The sequence below is a fragment of the Malaclemys terrapin genome, chromosome 5 (genome assembly GCF_027887155.1).
Source record: "Malaclemys terrapin pileata isolate rMalTer1 chromosome 5, rMalTer1.hap1, whole genome shotgun sequence".
Classification (NCBI taxonomy): Eukaryota; Metazoa; Chordata; order Testudines; family Emydidae; genus Malaclemys; species Malaclemys terrapin.
The window spans coordinates 54,080,633-54,091,054 of NC_071509.1; the positions used below are offsets into that span (position 1 = coordinate 54,080,633).

Sequence of the window (10,422 nt, forward strand, 5' to 3'; positions counted from 1 at the left end):
GGGCCGCCGGGGGGGTGCGCGGGGCAGCGGGGCCGGGAGGGCGGGCCGCCGGGGGGGTGCGCGGGGCCGCGGGGCCGGGAGCCGGGCCGCCGGGGGGGTGCGTTGGGCCGGGAGCCGGGGGGTCGGGCCGGGAGCCGGGCCGCCGGGGGGGGGGGTGCGTTGGGCCGCGGGGCCGGGAGCCGGGGGGTCGGGCCGGGAGCCGGGCCGCCGGGGGGGGGGGTGCGTTGGGCCGCGGGGCCGGGAGCCGGGGGGTCGGGCCGGGAGCCGGGCCGCCGGGGGGAGGTGCGTTGGGCCGCGGGGCCGGGAGCCGGGGGGTCGGGCCGGGAGCCGGGGGGGGTGCGCTGGGCCGCGGGGCCGGGAGGTCGGGCCGGGAGCCGGGCCGCCGGGGGGGGGGGGGTGCGTTGGGCCGCAGGGCCGGGAGCCGGGCCGCCGGGGGGAGGGGTGCGTTGGGCCGCAGGGCCGGGAGCCGGGGGGTCGGGCTGGGAGCCGGGCCGCCGGGGGGGGTGCGTTGGGCCGCGGGGCCGGGAGCCGGGCCGCCGGGGGGGTGCGCTGGGCCGCCGGGGCCGGGAGCCGGGGGGTGCGCTGGGCCGCGAGCCGGGGGGTGCGCTGGGCCGCCGGGGCCGGCTGGCAGTGCTGGGTGGGCCGGGGGTGGTCGGCCGGGGGCCGGGGCCGGCACCCCAGGGCCGCAGCCGACCCAGGCTGGAGCCGCCGGGGGGCCAGCCTGGGCCGCACCTCCTCCCCCCACACCGCCCCTTACCTGCCCAGGCTTCCCGCGAATTAAATGTTCGCGGGAAGCAGGGGAGGGGGCGGAGACTTTGGGGAGGGGGCGGAGTTGGGGCGGGGCTGGGGGCGGGGCCAGGGCCCCGTGGAGTGTCCTCCTTTTGGAGGCACAAAATATGGTAACCCTAGTCTAACCTGAATCGACAGTGTCCTTTTAACACACTGTACACACCAATTCCCTTTCCAAAAAGAGGATAGGATAGTTGTTTTGAGTGGAGTTGTACAAAATGATGGGCCATGATTTAAAGGTCTTAATCAGGCCTTTAAGGACCCATTTGGCAAAATATGCCTATTAGCTTTACACATGTGAGTAGTCCAGTTTACTTTAGTGGACCTTCTCATATGTGTAAAGTTACTTGTGTGTAAAAGTGTTTGCAAAATCATGGCCTAAATTTGCACGTGTAATTTTGTAAGCATAATTTAAATGCCACATTATGCTGTATGCAGTGTTGCTGTAGCCGTGTTGGGTCCCAGATATTAGAGAAACAAGGTGGGTGAGGTACGTATGTTATTGGTCCAATTTCTATTGGTGAGAAAGACACTTTCGAGCTTACACAGAGATCTTCAGGTTTGGGAAACATACCCGGAATGTCACAGCTAAATACAAAGTGAAACAGATTGTTTAGCATAAGTAGTTACATATTTCAAGGGGCCATTTGAGGTAAAGTGGCCCATTAACATGTTATCAGCCAATAACTACCCAATATGCACATGCATATAGCAGGCATAAATCCTATTTCCAAATGGGAGTGACTGTACTTGCAAAACTGCAAACTGTTTTTAAGCCTTTGTCCCAGAATTGCAATGCTTAAAGAAATACTGTCAGGTCAGCTTTGGCCCCAACTTTAGGTTAAGCATATGTTTTTTTAGAAAAACTAAAAATATATCCACGCAACATCTAGATTGCAAACATCAAACCACTGTTCTACTACAAACTACGGAAGTGAGAATACAATTAGCCAGTTTAATTGTACAAAGATATCAAAAAAATAAGCAAGCAGCATAAACTGTAAGAAATACATTTGTACTCCAAAACTTTCAGTTTCACTGAATTAAAATGTTATTCGGGAGGGAATCAAATAAGTATTATGGTATTTTGGATCTGCTAAAAGAAATAAGTTATGAAAATACCCAAGGCAAAAAGAAAGCTATGAAATTCAAATCACACTATTTATGATTACAGTGTAATTTACTAATAAGTGGTGGAGTTGCACCTATATCAGTTATGTGGGGGATAGGAGGTACATGCTAAGCTAAAAGACTCAAGATGTCTTTATTCTTATTTTAACCTGACCACATCCCTTTAATGACTTCTACTTCATTTCAACTTAATCAGCATAAGAACTACCCATCCCCACATTTGTGAAGAGTTAGGGGCAAACTTCCATGTTTACAATTAATTAACATCCCAAATAATAGGAGACAGTTATTAAAAGCAATTAACTCATCTTCTCTTTTAACCTGACTAAAGCTGAGTTTATGGCATCAAGTTCAATTTAGGGCAACAGATTTATGTCAATCAGATTTTGGACTGTATGTCTGGGTAAAGTGGAACTAAGATGGGATGACAAGGAGAAAAGCTTCTTTAAAACACATCTGAACTAAGGGAATTATTTTTAAAAAGAGTAAGCTAATATTTCCCTCTCTCTCGAACTCTGAGCCTTTGTGAGAATTCCTCTATGTTGCTGGAGGAAAAAAAACCTTGCCAAGCCAATAGCTCAGAATATATACTAACAGAATTCTATATCTACCTTATTTACTTTACAGCAATGTTTTGTAAAAACACACTCACAGATCAATGACTTTAAAGGCCCCTAAATATGTATGACATCTTATATAGATTTATACAGCTGTCAAACACCTCTAACACATTAGAACTACCACACGGAGTAACAACGTTTATTGTATAATCAGTCAGCACTTGGAACACTGAGTTTTTTGGGCTATACAAAGGAAAAGAATGTAGAAAGGATCGTGGTCTGAGTAAATCTCTAAATCTGCAATCTAATATATGCATGAATAATCTGCATAAGAAAACTATGGATAAATATTAAGACTGAAAGTTATGTTTTCAGGTTTTACCTGCCATTTGTTAAACCCAAACCTAAATGTAAACTTGGTACAACAATGTAATTAAAAAACTCTTCATTCATAGACACCTCAAATATTATGACAGTCAGAGCCATAAGCAGTGCCATGGCAAGGAGGAGGAGGAGAGATCCCTTAGGTTCTTAATGTCGAACCAGAAAAATCCATCTCTTCTTCCACTTCCTCAAAAATCCTAAACCATAAATGTTTATAATCACAGAGACCCATTTACAATCCAAAAGCCATTTAGATTTTACTTCATTTGTTTGATTACCTTTTATGTGTGTGCGCCACAATGCCAAATTTTATATTAAAATAAAATACTTAATTCTTAAGAAGTTCCTAGATTTAATAAATCACTCAACACTCCATGCTTCTTTGGCCTGACTAACACAGGATGCTACAACTGTACTAAAAAATAGTTTAGGACACTGCTACAATCAAACATCCACACATATTATGCTCCCAAGAGATGTTTAAGATTTGAACAGAATATTTCAAACAGGAGTGTATTTTGACAACAGTTTATTCTGAAATGGCAGCTAACATTTCTCCCTAATATGGATTAGAAAAGAAACTTCTGTCAAATGAATATGTTTAGCTTGATATCTAAACTTTTTTTCCCCCTGCAGCTGGCAATTCCATAAATGCAGTGCCCAAGTATTAAAAACCAAATGTTAAAAAGGTATAATTTCAGACTAAGTTTCTGAACAACCATTGTAAAAATAAAGAGACTAGAACTTAACCAAATTCAGTCTTCCATACCGGAACTAAGGCACCATAAGAGGGAACCTGGCATTGTTTCTGTCTAGGTGTTTATGTCTTGCTCATCTCTATGGTATCAAAATGCTTGGGTGAGCTAGACTAACCTCACTGATACAGTGATCACATATGAGTCTGTACAGAGCCAAGCTACTGTCAGTACTCAATAAATAATAATCCAAGCACACCCTTTCACCTCCCCCCTTGCCCTCTCTAGCAACAGTGTATTATAAAACGCCTACCACACCCATCTGTGATGTCACTAGCATTACACAACCTGTCCCCCTCCATGCCCCGTCTGCTTATGCAACTAGGCCTAGCCTGCTGGGAATTGTCTCAGTGACATACTTGAGAGGCTGGGAAAACAGGTCTCTCTTTAGAAACAATGCAAATACAGCAGGCATGGTTCTAAAATACCCTGTCACCGTCCAACAGGGTCTATGTCGGAGGCACGGAAAAAGCTGGCCTGGAAAAAGGTTTGCAGTAGAGGGGCAGCGTGCCCACTCCACAAGTACCCCTCCGTGTATCTGCTCACCAGACAGCCCTCATGCAGCCCCACAATCGGCTCTCTCGCTGCTCGTTCCCGTAGTAAGTTAGCGACGTTAGAAAAGTCAACTCTTGGAGCTCTAGCAAACTTCAGACTTGTTTCAAAGGGCCTATCCGTGCCAGCTTCCCCTCGGGATTTCGGCAGCTTACTTCATTACAGCGCCGACTCCTCCCCGACTGAGCTGTGAGGGGAGGAGAGGGGCACGGTGGAGATGGAGTGACAGGAGACGGACAAGAGCACTCCGCTCCCTGCGGCACACCCGAGGAACCAAGTCTCGCCCTGTCGCGCCAACTGTCACTAAACCGAAGCGGGTTCCCTGCCCCCCGGGTGCAGACTGGGGGGGAGAAACGTGCCAGGGCCCAGCGCGCAAGCTGAGCCTCTCCCGCTGCCCATTACCTGTTAGCAAGGCCTGGCTGGCGGCGCTCAGGCTCTCTCGGAAGCGCCCCTGGCTCAGCAGCTCCCCCAGCAGGTTGCCGGTCCGCGCCCTCACACACTCGGCCGGGAACCATTTCTCCGCCAACTGGTTGAGGACGACGCTGGTCCGGAGCTGGGCAGCGGGGCCACCCCCGGGCGGCGGCAGCAGCAGGTCCCGGCACAGGCGGCAGCGGGAGCGCAGCTCCCTCCGGAGGCAGCGGCGGCAGTAGCTGTGCCCGCACGGAGCGGTCACCGGCTCGCCCAGGAAGCCCCGGCAGCCGCAGCAGGTCAGCGGCCCTGCGGCCGCGCCGCCTCCCTCCTCCCGGGCCCCCTGGTCCCGGCTCCAGTCCAGCCCCTGTCGGAGGCGGTAGTTCAGCACCAGACAGTCCACAAGGGTCTCGAGGCGGCGGGGTCCCGCAGGCGGCCCGAGACGCAGCGCCGCCGAGTAAGTCTCCAGCGCTTCCTTCAGGTGGTTCCCCAGGGCCAGCAGCTCCCCGCGCCGCAGCAGCCGCTCCTGCTCCCCTTCGGGCTCCGCGCGGGGCCACCCGCTGCCCCCTGACTCCGGGGACCCCTCCGAGCTCACAACCACCGACGACGACGCCATCCTGCTGCGAGCCCCCACCCTGCCCCGCTCGCCGTGCGGATCCCAGAGGGGGGTGTGGCGCTCCTCGCGGCGTGGCTGTAGCCGGGCTCTGCTCTGCGCACGGCCCCGAGGCACTCGCGACGGGGGGGGGGGGAAGCGGGAGTAGACACTTAAGCGGGTGACGGGCGCAGCACACACGCGCGCCCTATAGCAGACGCTTCGCGGAGCGGCCGTTAGACCGTAACCCCCTTTCAAACATCGCCGCAGACCCGCCGCTGGCTTACATAAAAAGCTGCGTCACCTGACCACAACGTGCACTCTCCATTGGCTGAGCGGCACGGCGTGGGGGAGGGGGCGGAGGAGATTACAAAACACAGCTCGACGCTCCTCGCGTGCCATAGCTCAGCGAGGAGAGGGCGGGGCCTAGAGCCGCGGAGGAGCCGAGGGAGAAGCCCGCCGGGGTGGTGGGCAGGGCCTAGGGGAATGGGCGGAGACTCGGTGCGTGTGGGGCGCTCGCAGGTAGGGAGGTCGTTCAGGTCCCCATGGCTGGAGCGGTAAGGAGGTGTTCTGGGGGCAGTACAAGAGGCTCCAGCAGACAGGCAAGCGGAGAAGAAACAGCCCAGTGGTGCTAAAAATGCCTGAACCTCTGTGCTCTACAGCGCCCTCTATTATGACAGAACCTGCCCCCCACCCCCAGCTAAATACACCCGTGCACTTTTTTCAAATAGCTCTAAACAGTGCCTGTGCCTGACTCTGGCTCTCATGAGAGCAAGATGCTTCTTCCAGCCTGTGCTGAGTGATCTGCAGGTGCCAAACTACCCCGGGCAGCACTCAGTGAGGCACTGTAACCTTCAGCATTTCATTTGGGAGTGAAGCTTTCTTATTATTTATATTACTGTAAAGTCTAGGAGCCCTTCTCAGGAACCAGGATCCTGCTGTGCTAGGCCCTATTCTGTTAGGAGCTGGGTGAAATTAGGGGGTGAGTTAAAACCCCATTGAGATTGAAGGGTCACACTTATCATGAACATAACTGTAAGCATAAACCCCCTCCTCAGATGAAAGGTGTGTGCAGGAGATTTTGGTGGAGTAGCACTTTGGGTAGGTGTTGGGGAGAACACGGGGGAAGGGAGGACAGGTAAGAACAGAGAGAGAAGCAGGAAAGCCAAGCAGTAGGCTAGAAAAAGCTAGAGTGAGTGTGTTTGGGTCTGTTAGCTGAAGAGGCTTGGGGCTATAAGCTAAATAATTGCTCCATTTGTGCCTCCTGCATAAAGTGGGATTCTACATATTCTTTGTAAATAAAGTTGCATCCAAAAATACTAGACTCCTTCAATGTCTACTTCTAAATGAAGCATCATTGAGATTCTCAACTTTGAGTTGCTGTTCACATCAAAGAGGGACAACAACTGTGTTAGAGGTGGGATCTAGTTTCCAAAGAGAGAGATCGTGAGCTGTTAAATCAAGTGTGATGTTATGAGTGTAATATAATATCTCATTGAAAGGTGACAGGGCCAGAAAGAGTTAATTACCTCCCAGACTGACCTAACCCATGGCCGAACTTTAGTGACTGGTTAGGAAGATGTGTAAATGAATAGAGCTTTGAAATGCAAGTCTGCATTGTTAGACATAAAAGGGTAGATGTTTTGCTCAGGGCTTGTGATGTAAGCAAACGAGTCTTGTCTATTGCTATAGCTTTGATTCAAAGATCAAAAAAGGAGTATCCGTATTTAGAAAGATACTTAAGTGAAATAGTATTATTGTCTATACGTCTCTTTGAAGGTTGTGGTAACCTGTATCTGAACTGTTTAATGGATAAATTATCCTGTGTTAATTGCCATGATGTTTAGAAGGAGGAAAGTTGAGCCTATTGTTTTCTCAGGCCAAAAGGCTGCTGGAAATGTATAAAAACCTTGGGACACGATCCTTCTGCATCTCAGATCTGCTTTGGGTTTCAAGAGGGGGAAACCTTAAGCAACAAGGACTGAGATCCCCAGTCATTGACTCGAGCCACCCTGAATATGGACATTGGACTATAACCTATGGACTATATCTAAAAGGACTTTTGGCAACTACAAGCTCACCTCTGCTATGTATCTAAACCTCAAGAATTGAATCCAAGTCTGTATGTATATTGATCTTTTAACCAACTCTCTCTCTTTTCTTTTTTAATAAATTTTAGTTTAGTTAATAAGAATTGGCTATAAGCGTGTATTTTGGGTAAGATCTAAGTTATAATTGAAACTGGGTATGTGGCTGATCCTTTGGGATTGGAAGAACCTTTTCTTTTATATGACGAGATAAGATTTTCAGTAATCATCATCATATCTGACGTGTGTGTCTGGATGGAGGCCTGAGGCTGGGTACTTTAAGGGAACTGCATTGTTTGGACTTCTGAGTAACCAGTGAGGCACTATAGAAGCTGTTCTGTTCTGTGCTGGCTTGGTAAACTAAGTTTTGGAATATCCACCAGCTTCTGGGGTTTGTCTGCCCCGTTTTGTTTGCAGCTCACCCTAATTGAGTGACCTCAGCTGGCTCCCATGGGCAGCACCGTCACAGTAAGATAGAACAATTAATGGAGGTGCTTGTAGGAATCAAAAATGGGCATCAGGATGTAAAACAAGACTTAACACAGGATAGGGTGACCAGATCACAGGGATGAAATATCGGGGGGGCGGAGCAAAAAAAATGGCAGCAGAGCAAAAAAAAGCAGTTTTGCAGGGGTGGGGGGCATTAGCAGGTCCCAGCCGCACGTGCTGCCCACCCCAGGGCAAAAGCTGGCCCCGATGCAGAGGGGGCTGGGGATAAAGAGGGCATGGGAGGGTCGACACACCGATAAGCTGAGGTGCATGTGAGCCGGGGACCCGGGGTCAGCGCGGCGCGGGCGTGCAGGGGGCCGGGGCTGGCACAGCTGAGCCACAGCAGCGGCCGGTCACCTGAGGGGCTCCCCGGGGCTCCAGGCTGGGCAACGGGCAGGAGCCAGGGCTTTTCCCAGCCCGCCGTGGGCACATGCGGCGCGTCCCGCTGCCGGCAGGGAGCCCCGCACCTCTCCCGCTCAGCTGCGCTCCAGCGGCTCCTTCCCGGTGGGGCAAGCCGCTGGAGCGCAGCCGAGCAGGAGAGGCGCGGGGCTCCCTGGCAGCGGCAGGGAAGTTTATGGGGACCCCGGCTGGCCCCTCGCCCCGTCCGCCGGCCTCCCCGCCTGGGACAAGTCTCGCCCCCGCAGCCCCTCTTCGCCGCGTGTCTCCGGCGGCCCACGCCCCCAGTCCGCGCTGCCCACCCGGGCCAGAGCCAGCCCTGGCTGCTACCTGCACGCAGCCCGGGCCATGCCCAGCTAGCCCCCGGCAGCCACGGCAACTTTCCCTTCCCCTCCCACGCTCCTGGTAGTTGCCCGACCCTCCTCACTCCATCCCCCCTCCACACATCCCTCCTCCCTCCATGGAGGGATCCAATGGGGGAAGGAGGGGGTGGAGTCGGGGGGGGGGGCCTGAGCGCCAGAGCGGAGGGCAAAATTGCTTTTTTGTCCAGTGTCCCGACCGAACGTCGTTCGGGACGTGGGACAAAGAAGGAAATATCGGGACAGTCCCGATAAAATCGGGACGTCTGGTCACCCTAACACAGGAGCTGGACCCTTCACAAAAGAATTTCAAGTAAGACCTGGAAGTTTCACAAAAGTAACTAAAGAAGCATCTGGAGGATTCCCGGTTCAAATAATGCAAAATCTCCGTATCTTTAAGGGGAAAAAAGCTCCCTGGGAGACTTATTGGCTCAATTCAACTAAAATGAATGGGTGGTAAGTGGGACAGAAAGGAAGGTTTCAAGCAGCTAATTTAGGGGTCCCAGCTCTTTCTGTCCTGCAGAACTTACCCCCAGAAAAGAGACTGCTTATCCAGACCTGATACAGGCCCTTAGCATGCAGTTTTGAGCTAGCCTGGCAGAGCTAGAAGTAGAGGCATTTGGGAATGGACCAGTTTATAGATGGACAGCTGGAGTTGGACTTGCAGATCAAGATCAGCAAAAGGACACCAGAGACTGTGGAATTTGCCACAGAACTTGAATCTTTCTTTGCAGTAGTTCACCAGAAGAGGAAGCAACCACTAGTGAGGAAGACGGAAACTGATCAGCATTAGCCCTGTAAGTACAGTTCTGTGTCTAATATGTATGATAAAGAGTGGATTCTAATCTGGTTCATGATTTTACTGAACAATTCAAACAAATACATGTGGTTTGTTTAAAAAAAAATTGCTTTTTTGCATTATTGCCAAACAGTTCAGTTATGTGCTGGTACTATGACAAGAGTAGCCACAAAGAAGGATTGCTATAAATTGAAGGCAGGCCAAGACAGTTGAAGATGTCTAGCAAAGGCTTCTGTCCCAATTCTGGAAAATGGGGAACACTACACTGAAGAGGCAAAGCTTGATGGAGGTACAAGTATGAAACCCAAAGTTTTTGTTTAGATCTGGGCAGTTAAATAATAAGCAGAGTTTGGCTATTAATTGTATAATATAATCTGTTATCTGTATGGGAGTAGTTGACAAAGGCTCAAATGTAAGTTATTAGACCAGATGCCATAAATATAAAGGGAAGGGTAACAACCTTATACAGTACTATAAAATTCCTGGCCAGAGGCACAAAATCCTTTTACCTGTAAAGGGTTAAGAAGCTCAGGTAACCTAGCTGGCACCTGACCAAAAGGACCAATAAGGGGACAAGATACTTTCAAATGGGGGGGGGGGGGGAGAAGGTGGCTTTGTTTTGTCTGTTCTGGGTGCTTGCTAGACACAGATCAAGAAAGCAAGCAATCCAACTCCATTAGAATTAGTAAAAAGAACAGGAGTACTTGTGGCACCTTAGAGACTAACAAATTTATTAGAGCATAAGCTTTCGTGGACTACAGCCCACTTCTTCGGATGCATATAGAGTGGAATAAATATTGAGGAGATATATATATACACACATACAGAGAGCATGAACAGGTGGGAGTTGTCTTACCAACTCTGAGAGGCCAATTAAGTAAGAGAAAAAAAACTTTTGAAGTGATAATCAAGATAGCCCAGTACAGACAGTTTGATAAGAAGTGTGAGAATACTTACAAGGGGAGATAGATTCAATGTTTGTAATGGCTCAGCCATTCCCAGTCCTTATTCAATTCTGAGTTGATTGTGTCTAGTTTGCATATCAATTCCAGCTCAGCAGTCTCTCATTGGAGTCTGTTTTTGAAGTTTTTCTGTTGTAAAATAGCCACCCACAGGTCTGA

The 10,422-nt window shown here is 50.6% G+C and overlaps 1 protein-coding gene across 1 annotated transcript in view; it reads right to left on the reverse strand.

Annotated features, from left to right (window-relative positions):
• Positions 1-7,306, reverse strand: part of LONRF1 (LON peptidase N-terminal domain and ring finger 1) — a 39,258-nt gene extending 31,952 nt beyond the window's left edge. Inside the window, exon 1 of the mRNA XM_054030675.1 lies at positions 4,574-7,306. Within this exon, the coding sequence (XP_053886650.1) occupies positions 4,574-5,195 (622 nt within the window). The 5' untranslated portion in view covers positions 5,196-7,306. The remainder of the gene's footprint in view (positions 1-4,573) is intronic.
• Positions 7,307-10,422: the final 3,116 nt, after the last annotated feature.